General features: G+C 32.3%; 1 protein-coding gene across 1 annotated transcript in view; it reads right to left on the reverse strand.

Moving 5' to 3' along the window:
* LOC108906885 (cyclic AMP response element-binding protein A) overlaps positions 1 to 3,790 on the reverse strand; it is a 116,533-nt gene extending 112,743 nt beyond the window's left edge. Inside the window, exon 1 of the mRNA XM_018710322.2 lies at positions 3,269 to 3,790. Coding sequence (XP_018565838.1) covers positions 3,269 to 3,355 — 87 coding nt within the window. The 5' untranslated portion in view covers positions 3,356 to 3,790. The remainder of the gene's footprint in view (positions 1 to 3,268) is intronic.
* Positions 3,791 to 12,404: the final 8,614 nt, after the last annotated feature.

A 12,404-nucleotide genomic window follows, 5' to 3' on the forward strand; every position in this document is an offset into this window, starting at 1 on the left:
CAATATACAGGGTCGGAAAGTCCCCATGGTTCATCGGCCGTTACGTGAGAGCTATAAAGAAAGTCATAGAAATCCGTGCGATAGAGAAAGATGGCTATAATGAAGGCGTCTAATAGTCACCGCCCATTTCGCCCTTCCACAAATAAGAAGTGGATCTTATTTGTTTCAGTGGGTTTTTATTAATTATTATTAATTAGGTATTAAAATTCTGTTAAAGTTATGCCATGTTAAAGTTAGAATGATTTTTGTCATAAAATAAACAGATAACTTTAAATTTTTCGTTCTCACTAAACATTATTTCTTTGTTAAAATAGTTTGTTATAGGAAATAAATTAATGATGATAAATAAATTTCTGTCAGTCAATTGTTTGTTCCGCGTGCCTCGATTTTTCAAAAATAGTGTTAAACTGAAATATGTCGAAAAGTCCTGAATCAAACAGTAACATTATATATTTTTCAAAATTAATTATAATTTTTATCCCTGAGGACAAAAAAAAATTGTAACATCTCACTTCCACTACACTAAAATGAAGAAAAAAGTGCTATCAGCATTATGTATCAATCTTCCTTCCAGATAAGATAACATGTGATTTTTACCTTCAACATAGCGTATACCTACAAGTTATTTTTTTAATCTCTTAGATAAACCATTAAGATGTACGATAACCATAAATGAGGTTTTTAAGTACTTGCTATTAAAAATAAATAACTAGGTCACTAAAACTTTTTAGATAATCGCAAAACAAATTATTGAAATTATATTTGGCAGGACTTGTCTCGGGATTTTATCGCTATCAGAATATTCGCAATCCGACCAACATGTTATCATAAGTCGAGCCGTAAGTTGTCGAAAAAGCAATACAAAAGGAATTAAAATAATTCCGATGACTTTCCGCTTCGTGTTTGTCTCACCCTATATGTTCTCATTGCGCTCGCCTTCAAAAAACATTTTCATATTTCTAACAATCCATAATGTGGACTTTTATACCGCCCCAGACCGTATCTAAGAGCACGACTCCGATATCGTTACCGATAAGTCCCGTTCGTGGGTTGGAAAATTAAAAACGACCGGCTTATCTCCGATAATAATAAATGTTATTTGTTGCCAACCAAAAGTGCACTTGTTAAATAAGTTAAACAAGCGTATTTGTCTCGGTATTTGTTCAAAAAAGTTCAAAATGCAAACTACGTATCTTGCCTAACTGTACAAGTATTTGGTATCTTCACTTAAGTACAATTAATTTAAAACGTAAAATTCAATGGAATGGAGTCGGTTTTAATGGTACAAACCTTTAAATTTCGCAATAAATACAAACATGAAAACGCTTGTAGTAGAAATCCACAGAAATAAACAAAAAATAAGAACGCGACCGAATCGAGTATGCGAACTCAATGGAATTAATTAAATCACTTAATTACGAGGTTTTTGCTCGCCTAATTGCCATTTGCTTCGGTGATTCCACACTGTTAAGCAATTTCACATGATATTCTATGAAGGATTCACGCCAAACATCCGGTTTCGAAGGAAGCATCCCAACAAGCCACCGAAACGGCTTCCACGATTTAGTGAAGAAACAAAAAATTCTATCCATTCACGGTATAATTTTATTAATAGTTTAATAGGTACTTTAATTTATCAGATGCGTCTACATTGAGGATGCGGGTCAAAGAAACAAAAAAGTGACCGACCGGCTAGACATCAACATAGTTCATCTAATAAATCAATTGTGGGCAAGAAAAGCCTGAAAATTACCTACTATTTAAATCGTACAAATGCCTAGAGGTATAAAGGGGCGTATTTATTATTTTATTACCACGACTAAGTTCCTTTGAACTACTGGAGGTATATTTTGTTCAGTATTATTGCATTTAATCTGTAGGTAAATAGAATTAGATAGGTATTTATTTATTAAGTCATTACTACCTAAGTAATGGGGATGCCAAATTGCCGTTAAAGTGCATCTAGTCTAGTCTTTCTCGTAAACAGGTAAATAAACTAAGTTTAAAAGTTGTTACCGCATATTTCTGCATACGTGTTATTTTTTAACAAAATGGGCTAAAAATTTATAACTACTTTCATCCAAAAATCAAGATTGAGACTTTTTATTGACACATGTTGATTGTTTAATATTTTAGTGCTATTTATAGAATAACAGTCACCATTCCTTTTTCTAAGGAAAAGACTGGAGGACATACTTTCTCTAGCACAACCGTTTCAAATAGCTGAACAATGTTTTATTAGATATAAAATTCTTAGAGACGTTTTCCAAATTGCATGTTATACAACTCGTTTAAAAAGTCTACTGAAAATAATAAGGAAACATTTAACGAAACAGTTTTACACACAAGAGGAAAGAAAAACCGATAACATTTATAAATAGAAAACGTTCGCTAGATTAGCGAGTGTATTATCCACTTTCAAATTACCACAAACTCGAAATTTATTTTTATTACAGTACACTTACAGTGCATTACCACGAACTGAACTACATGTAGGTATCTAAATTTAAACAACACAATAAGAATCGTGTTTACTTAAACTTTCGTCGCACATGACAAATATAATTCAGTGATTAACACGAATCAACCTTATGATTTATAATCTCCATGACGAATTCTGCGAATGGTTTACTAACATTGTCAGATTGTGTCTGAACATGCGTTTACTCTGTCTCGATATGGAGATAATCCTAAACCACATGTCACAGAGATGTTAATGTTGATAACATCACTCAAGAAAGGATTCTAAAAATAAATGCCTAATTCCACAACAAATCAAGCAAATTTGAAACACTGAAATCAAGCAAGCCCAGAAATAACACAGCTAAGCGGTGCAAGCCGGTCAACAATTAAAACAATGAATTGTTTTTGTATCTAGGCATAAAAGCTTCTAATTTGAGACAGTTACCTATTATAAATAATTTGAATTATATTCTAGGTATCTTATTAATTAATCACCTCTTATATGATTTTGATAATGAATGAACAAATACATGACTACCGAGATGAATACAGTAAGTGTAGGTACATACAACAATACCGGTAACAGATCTCAACAATTAGAGGCTTCTGTTTCGACATGACATTTGTGTATTTTGCAGAAAGCAGAGAGCATTTTAAAATTTATTTAAAGCATGCCAAAGAAAGCATTTCCAGGAAACACCTCACAAGACAATTTTTCCGCGAACCCGGCGCGGTACGAACAGGATTCAAAACCTGAGGAGAAAAACCCACCCATTACCGAAGTATGATAAATAACTCAACTTACCGGATCTAAGTCTGCCTCCCATAACTCCTTCAATTCATCAGCCGAGTCGATATCGTAGAAGGATTTGTCCACCGCGAAAGTCTCCATGGCAACGGTAAAACACACTTGATGCTTTCCAACTTTGAATTCAAAAAGGCGAGGATGATTCCCGTTGGATCGTAGCCGGTCGCGCGATATCCTCTCGGATGCACTCTGATTTAGTTGTCACACAAGCCACTTGATTATTTTATCAAACATTTACTTTGGGATCTGAGCAGATTTCCATATGGAGGCACTTACGAACATCCCAATGACCACGTCGAGTGAACTGAATGCAGCGGCGCGTCTGCGATCGTCACTTATTCCAGGGATAGGGTTGACTTGAGCGGAGCACGCCCCCTTGATGCACTTGTGCCGCCGCCGACTGGATGCCGGGTGAAAAAACAGCTGGGAGCGTTGGTTTCGGGCGCCGGCAACCTGTTGAATCGATCTCAGTGAGTATTGACCGCGGGACGGTCGAGCAGCGTACGTTCCACGCTGGAAATTGGACGTGAGTGAGAGAGGAGAATGTATGCGTTCGGGAACGGCCCAACGCCGGGTCGAGAAGTGGCGGAATGCGCGCGCCGCGGCGCCGGGGTGGGAGCTAAAGGGTGTTTTGTTTTTATTCAGATAAAATGATAATAAAGTACTATATTAATTGATCATCTGTTAAAACTTGTCATGGTGAAAAAACCTAACTGCTATAATTGTCTATGAGCTGTTGTTACTAACGCAACATTTATGAATTTTAACAAAAAAATAATTAAAAAAAAATAATGTAGCTATGAAACAAGTTATTATCTTCAAACTACTCATTTATTTGAGTATTTTTACCCACCACGCATCACCAAACCTATCCCAAACCCAAGCAGCAAATTAATATTAGGTATACATTTTAAAATGTTAAGTACCTATTCAAATATTTTCAAAATGTTTTAGAAATGTTTGTTGAAGCCATAGAATTCCGAAAACATTAAATAGCTCTGATTTGATTAAATTGACATTTTCTAAATATTTATTTGAACATTTCTCCAGTAATGGTCGGTTATTGAAAAATAACCGGTTATCGGTTAACCGGTTATTTTTCTTAGTCGGTTAAACCTGAATCGGTTAACCTCTACCTAAAAACCGGTTATTGAAATAATCGGCCCTTTTAAATTTTTGTGAGATTTTACTAAAGAAAATAATGATGTAACATTTAAAGGCAACAATTATCACAAACATGTTTTGTTTCATTTTCAAATAATAAATTACTAAATAAAAATATAAAAATGCAATAAAAGTGCTATCTATATATGTCCCTAATAAATAAAAGTGCTCTAATTTATCTCTGTATTTCTTTAATAGAAAAAATTATGTAGTCATGTATCTGATTTAAAAATGTATATTTTTTTACTTTTATTCAACCAAGTGCTTATATTTATTTTTTAAAATTTTATCAAATGGTTAGTTTTTCATATCGAGGAAAAATAAAACATTAATTTGACAGCTGAAATTTATTTTTATTTTGACACTTCATAATGACCAATATGTTTTATCCCGTCAAGGAAGCCTAATTAGCGTAGTCCGACCCACAGACCACTAAATAAAATGTACGGCCGACGATGGCTTAAGTCTGATCGTCTGATCACAGCAAAATAAATATTTATTTATTTTATCTATGCTGTGGTCTAATCTACTATCAAGTTTAGGGTTAGAGCACAATATACTTTAATCGTACAGTGAACTAGAGCTTAAATTTTCACTCTGTCTCGGTAAAATAACCGGCAAGCGGTTTTTGACATAAATAATCGGTTATCAGGTTAAACCGAACTCGGGAAATAACCGGTTTTTGACCAGTTAACCGACACACAATAATCGGTTATTCATTTCACCGGTTAAGTCTCGATGAAATTTGATAAAACGATCGAACTAATCAAACTTTTTTTTTATTGATTCCTTGTTTTCCAATAAATAAAAAACGGTTAAAAACAAAATATTATTCGAAAAACAAACTTTTGAGGTTTTTCTCAGTTAGTTTTATTAATTATTACTAATTTGATCAAATTAGTTTGATCCAGGCCTGAATCTAGGGGGGGGTACAGGGCTATAGCCGCTATACGCTTTTAATAAAATACGCATGTGTCGGTCAGTTGTTGATAGTTTCTGATTACTGTACCAACAAATCTATTAACAACAAAATACCCGGTAGAGCTATTCTGACCCCGCAAATATCCCTTGCGTACGCCAGTGACGCTGAAACTAAGCCGCTGCGCGTAGATATGTCGCATAGAAATACAAACCATCAAATAAGTACCTAATCTCCCACTTTTTCTGTATAATTACCTTATAAAACGGGGAAATATATTAACAGTAGCTTTCTATTTAGCAGGTCTCCATAATACTTTCGGCGCTTTTACTCTTTCCTTTTTCTTTTCTATGCCAATAGGAATGTCCAGCTAACAAAAACTACCAAGAAAATTTGGCGAAGTAGAAAATATTACTGTAATTGAATATTACAGTCAGTATTTACTTTCACTCTGTATTAACCAAAGCAAATACAATTAACATTTTTAGTGAAAATAATCAAATTATTTCTGTTAAATTACTTAGCATTTAGAAAATTGCTTGTACACCTTCCTTTCTCACTGTGTTATATAATTTATTTATTTATAGCATACAGTGTGTTTTGTTTAACTGGTACATCCTCTACAAGTTTCATATTGTTTTTTTTGCATAATTTGACAAACTGGGGTGGAAAAAACAATAAGGGTTTTTTGGCGAGCCAAACCACATCAAACCCGGTTAGCTCGAGTTTGATTGTGTTAAGAGTTTGAGTTAACATTTGACAGAACTCGCAAAAATTCTTTTAGTTTGGATATCTAATCAATAATAAAATCGTAACCTATAATCTATGATAGTGCTCGTAGCTCAAGTTGTTTGATTATTTCTTATATACTACAATTGTTATTCCTAATCTGAAATGCACATCCACGTAATAACGTTAATGTATAGATGGTTATTAAATCAAAATGGGTTTACCTTTTCACAAATATCTATTCCCACGTAAATGTATCGTCTAAAAGGAAGTTAATAAAGATCTATACAGTGCAATATAGAATATGCATATCTACGATTAAAGTTATTTGGATCCTCTATTACTATTTTTTTATTATCAATTTTAAATATTACTTTGTATTTTTTGCAAAGTTAATCCATTATCAAATTTTTTTATTTACAACTTATACCTATCCAAACCTCTAAAAAAACGAAGTAGTGACTAGGTACGATGGTACGAAACAGAAAATAAATAAACAAAGATAGAAATATTAACTTAATATCCAAACCAACCCACAAGTCCGGTTTGATGGTTAGGCAAACTCTGCCAAACCNTCGAGCAGCTCGGGAGTTCAATTTCTTCATGTTGTTTGCGTTTCATTACTTATCCCCCACTAATTGGGAACTGAAGTAGTTAGTTTAAATAAAAATGGAATTTAAATTGGGTGAAACTAACTTTCATAAACTTAATTAGGTACAATGAACAATTAACACTGAAGGAGGGCCATCGTCCCCTGGCTTATTTAAATATTGAATTTGGATAGAATAGAAAAACATTTGAAAGACGATTCAATAAAGTAATATTTACAAAACAACTGGATTTGTGGTTGTTCTGAAAAAAAAGTTTTAAAGTCACAACGTCACATATCAAATTGAAATTTTTGCATATAATATATACAGGAGATTTTAAAAGTTTATTTGCTTTAGCGACTCATCAATAAATAGTAAAATTTTGTCTGGAACTTATTGTAGGAATTTGAAAATACAAATTGGTCAGTAGAAATCAATGGAAAATCTATATTTTTGTGAAATAAATTAAAAGGGCTTTTTAAACTATTAATAATACGACTAATGCTAATATGTCACTAGTAATACTGTTTTATTGGTTTTTATGGAAGTGGGCTTACAAGCAGAAAAATGTTCGCCCATTAAAACCGACACTCGGTAAAGAAAAAGTTAAATATATCTCAACAAATTTAGGGTACAAATATGCTACGCCAAGCATGGTTTTGAGATAGGTAACTGAGATTTTGTATATTTTGGTATGCAGATTTCTGCAATAAAATTACGTTAGTTTGCCTTAGGAATTCATTATATTTTCTCTATTTTTTGAATTGTGATGGATGTGCCATTTCTCTAACAATTTCAATATAGTTGCTAAGTAAAACAGTTTTATTCAAATTATACCTGATGGATATAACCTTCAACATCAATAATTTAAACAAGTTGAGCAACAAATTTAGAACTTATGTTTTTTTATATTTCTGCCAAAACTAGTATTAAAGTCTGTAGATAAATGCAAATACGACTTTGGGTTACTGAAAGTAAAGCCCAAAAACTTGACCTAAAAATCGTATTTGCTAGGATACTTATATAAAAAGGGTGCCAAAGTCTGAAGGGACTTTGAGTCCACAACGTCCAATTTTGAAAAGTGTACGAAGTTGTAGTACCTTGGTCTAGCCAAGAAAAAAGTCAACAGCCATAACCTACAAAATTGGAAGTTCAAAAATTCCACTGACCCACAAATGAAAAAAGTTATGCGCAACAGACCAAACCATGGTATTTCCATGTATTTTCGTCCGCAACACAGAATTAGATCTCAGTTTAGCTCTACTTATCATGAATTTTTCAAATATTTCAAAAAAGTACTTTTGCCATAGATGGCTTTATAGTACAGGCATTCTGGCAACAGAAATGTCCAAAATGAACATAAACTGACGGTAATAATATTCCGTGATAAAAAGGTGTGGATCGTGTTGGTGAATCAGATTATGGTTTGTGCCGCAAAAAAAGTCAGCGTTAATTTTTTATAAGCAAAAAACGGGTGAAAAAACAGGTTTTATTAATTTTTAATATAGAACTTCTGCATTTAAAACAATATAATTTCTACAAGATATCGGCGCTAAAAAGCCCTTTAATTTGAATGGTCGCACGTCAAAATCGAATAAATAGTTATTGAGTTATTGCAAAAAAAAAACACTAAAATAAGCCATTTGTTAATTATTAATAGCTTTAACAATTTGCAAAATATCAATTTCTACCATTGTGTAAACTAAGCGTTTCGAAGGGATAAAATTACGGTTCAAATTTGGAAGAAAAATATTGAAAACTTTTTATGTAATAGCAATTGTTATTAAAAATGGGACTTTTTTTTAAATAATTTCTATCGATTGGGGGTGTCGCGCAGCATTCAGCAAGGGCTCGTTCTTTTCGTGAAGTGTTCTAGTTTCATGCAGACCCGTTTACCTGATCATTTTTTCAATTTAAATTGTTTANGATTACTATTTTTTTATTATCAATTTTAAATATTTACTTTGTATTTTTTGCAAAGTTAATCCATTATCAATTTTTTTTATTTACAACTTATACCTATCCAAACCTCTAAAAAAACGAAGTAGTGACTAGGTACGATGGTACGAAACAGAAAATAAATAAACAAAGATAGAAATATTAACTTAATATCCAAACCAACCCACAAGTCCGGTTTGATGGTTAGGCAAACTCTGCCAAACCGGGTTAACTACATTTCTCGCCAAAACGTCAAACCTCAACAAACCATAGTTAACCGGGTTAGCGGTTTTCTCGCCAAAAAACCCTTAATGTAACTGTGTTAAAATAAACCTATTTTACGCGATACGTATGACGATAATTATAATCCTGGTTACTTTCTGCAAAAATAATCAAAATTGTTCACTATCGGACACACATTGGAATATTACTCAACTGAACATAAAAATTAGTAATTGAATAAAAATACCCAGTACGACAGCTGTAGGAATCGATTTCCTTCGTGCATTTGATAGACATGGTTAACACAAAATCCTCTGATTTATTTACTCATATGAGTAGGCCTCGTCTCCACGCTGTTTTATTTACGCACCAAAGCAGGGCCCGAGAACTTATACTTGAAAATATGGGGAAACTCTGGGAACCACGTGACTTGAGATGGATATACAAGTTGGGGTAAGAGTCTATAGATGTCGCCACAAAGATTTTGTAAAATAAATTTTGACAATTGCAATTATGAATCATTTCATGTCATTTTTGTTCTTGTTCATGTTTATTATTTATTGTTGGTTAGGTTTGGCGAGTGTTGGTGTGTGTTTTATTTGTGTTTTTAGTGTGTTTTATTAGATATTTCATTCACATTTATTTATATAACATAATAATATCTGATCATCATATAATCACATTTTTTTATTAATGATAAAATGTTGCTTTTTTGTTTTTTTTTTTAATAAAAAATGTGATCAGAGGTAGGTAGTTTTTTTATGGATATCAACACAACGAAAAATTTAAAGTTGCATAATAAATCTCTATTACAAGAATTAATCAAAGACTGGTTTAGTAAAATTATTTACTTGTAATATTTTTTTATTCACCGTGAAAGCTAATACAATATAGAAAGCACTGAAACTCTATAATCATTTTCACTCTTTTTTTTTTCAAAATATGTACTGAAATTTGAAATTTTTTCAACAAACATTTTAAAAAGTTACAGTATCAAAATTATTTCTTATTTTAAGTAGGAAGACTATTAGAGCATTTAAAAGTGTNAAAAAAAGTCCCATTTTTAATAACAATTGCTATTACATAAAAAGTTTTCAATATTTTTCTTCCAAATTTGAACCGTAATTTTATCCCTTCGAAACGCTTAGTTTACACAATGGTAGAAATTGATATTTTGCAAATTGTTAAAGCTATTAAATAATTAACAAATGGCTTATTTTAGTGGTTTTTTGCAATAACTCAATAACTATTTATTCGATTTTGACGTGCGATCATTCAAATTAAAGGGCTTTTTAGCGCTGATATCTTGTAGAAATTACATTGTTTTAAATGCAGAAATTCTATATTAAAAATTAATAAAACCTGTTTTTTCACCTGTTTTTTGCTTATAAAAAATTAACGCTGACTTTTTTTTGCGGCACGAACCATAATCTGATTCACCAACACGATCTACACCTTTTTATCATGGAATACTCTTACCGTCAGTTTTTGAGGGTGATCCTACTGTAATGCCTGTACTATTAAGTTTAATACGTTTAATATCATTTAATAGGTAGCGCTCTAATGGATACCTTGTATTTTTTATTAGTTACCTTCATCAGAATACTCTTGCAAAACTGGCATTAGCGATAAATCTTCGGCGGGTAGTCCTATTTTTCCTTGGTATTGCCCATGCCCTAAATACCAAATAACTGTCATGATGTGCGCACACATCCTACCTTTCTAAGTCCGTTCTTACATTGACATTGACAACAGTAGCCAGGAATGGCTTCTGGACCTGCCTTGTCTAAATCTATAAGAAATATAAGAATATACAGATATCATTCCTCTTGTGGGTGTTGCTCTTCCCTTGTTCTGTTTTCCTCTATATTTCTGAAATGGTTCAATTACAGCAAAGCGGAGGTAATATTTTGTAATCAGCATACCAAAAAACGTAGGACATTACACTTTTCTAAGATGGACGTACTGGACCCCTTTCTTTTTGCTTACAAACAGCTTAGTAAGCACATGGAATGTACGATTTACTCTCGGATCTTAGAACAAAACACACTTTATAAGGGTACAAGATGTTACTGAAAGAAAAAATTTTAAAGAGACTTTTCTGATACAAATTTTTTTCTACATGACAAAGCAAAAGTAAATCGGCTGATTTTACTGTTTTACCTCGCGATAATCCTGCATTTTTTAATTTATTTATTGAGTATTTGACACCTGTAAAAAAATTAATAAATGATTGAATGATAAATATAGCAATACATAGTGATGAGTTTTTGTATTTGTCTGTTTTTGTCCAGTGTGAGATTTTTGGTTAGACAAAACTATTTCCATAAAAATATAATTTTTTAAATCTTTTCACNAGTAGGTAGGTATATAGTTGTAGAGCGTATAACTAGATGGCGCTTGCATCTTTTACCGGCTACAGGTAATTTAACTCACTGTATTACCGACAATTCCTAGAAAAGGAAAGCAATAGAAGTTGGAGAAAGTGTCAACAGTTAGCGCTGTTAATGACCACGAAATCTGTTCAAGTTTCCTATCTATAGTATCATTTATCTAGGCACCAAAGTGACAAATTGTGCTGATGATGACGGCAGTTACATTGTTTCATTGATAGGAATTTTGTAGATTTCAGATGCTTTTTTCAAAATTCAACTTTGCAACGTCAATTTTTTTGCGTTTTTCCTGAATATTGTTTATAGAAACTATAACTATATAATAAATTAAAGTAGAACGAAATCAATGTCGTTTTTGTTCCTTCAAAAAGTTTTTTAATTTTTAATGAAAATGGTACTTTTTATGGGATGTTTTTATTGGGAATTTTTCTAGACCCCTTCGAAATTAAAAACCTGGGACAGTTGCAATGTTGATTGTTATTTACCTGTCACGGCCAACCTAAAATGTGCGAAACAGATGGAAACATCATTTTAAGAAAAGGGAAATGTTTATTTGTAAATAAAATGAAAACCACTGGGTTTAGGTATAGGGAAACTTTAACAAAGTTCCACTTAATTGTAGTGCAGAATGTGAATACGTTAAAAAAATTAGGGGTTTTGATTTCAAAGTTTCGAGTTTTCCACATTTTCTGAACTTCATATTCGATAAAATTTTTTTGACCGTCCTGTATAAAAACTGAAAAATTTTCATGTCAAATTCGATAAATTGGGGATTCCTCTACAAATCGTCCAATTTGCACAAAAAAATAAACCTATGTTTCTGGGAAAACTAAATTTTGCTAATAGTCTGCATCTGTCAATTGTTGCTTAAAAATCAAAATATCTTGAAAACGGTCAATCCTAAATATAGTGTGCTATATATTTTCAATTTAAGAATGGATGCTCTTGCGAAAAATGCAATAATATACAGGGAGTTCCATTTAAAATAAGAAAGTTAGTATCGACTTCCGGTATAACCGGAAGTACGATGATCTTGAAAATATTTAGCTTGGTAGGCCCCACGGTCTGTATCACACCATCACAATTACAAAAAAATCCTTCAAGCGGTTTCCCAGATATCCATCGATGGAGTTCGTGGTGGTATACCCTGTATTTGAACTTGTTGAACCAAATATTTA

The sequence above is a fragment of the Anoplophora glabripennis genome, unplaced genomic scaffold, assembly GCF_000390285.2.
Source record: "Anoplophora glabripennis isolate ALB-LARVAE unplaced genomic scaffold, Agla_2.0 scaffold144, whole genome shotgun sequence".
Lineage (NCBI taxonomy): Eukaryota > Metazoa > Arthropoda > Insecta > Coleoptera > Cerambycidae > Anoplophora > Anoplophora glabripennis.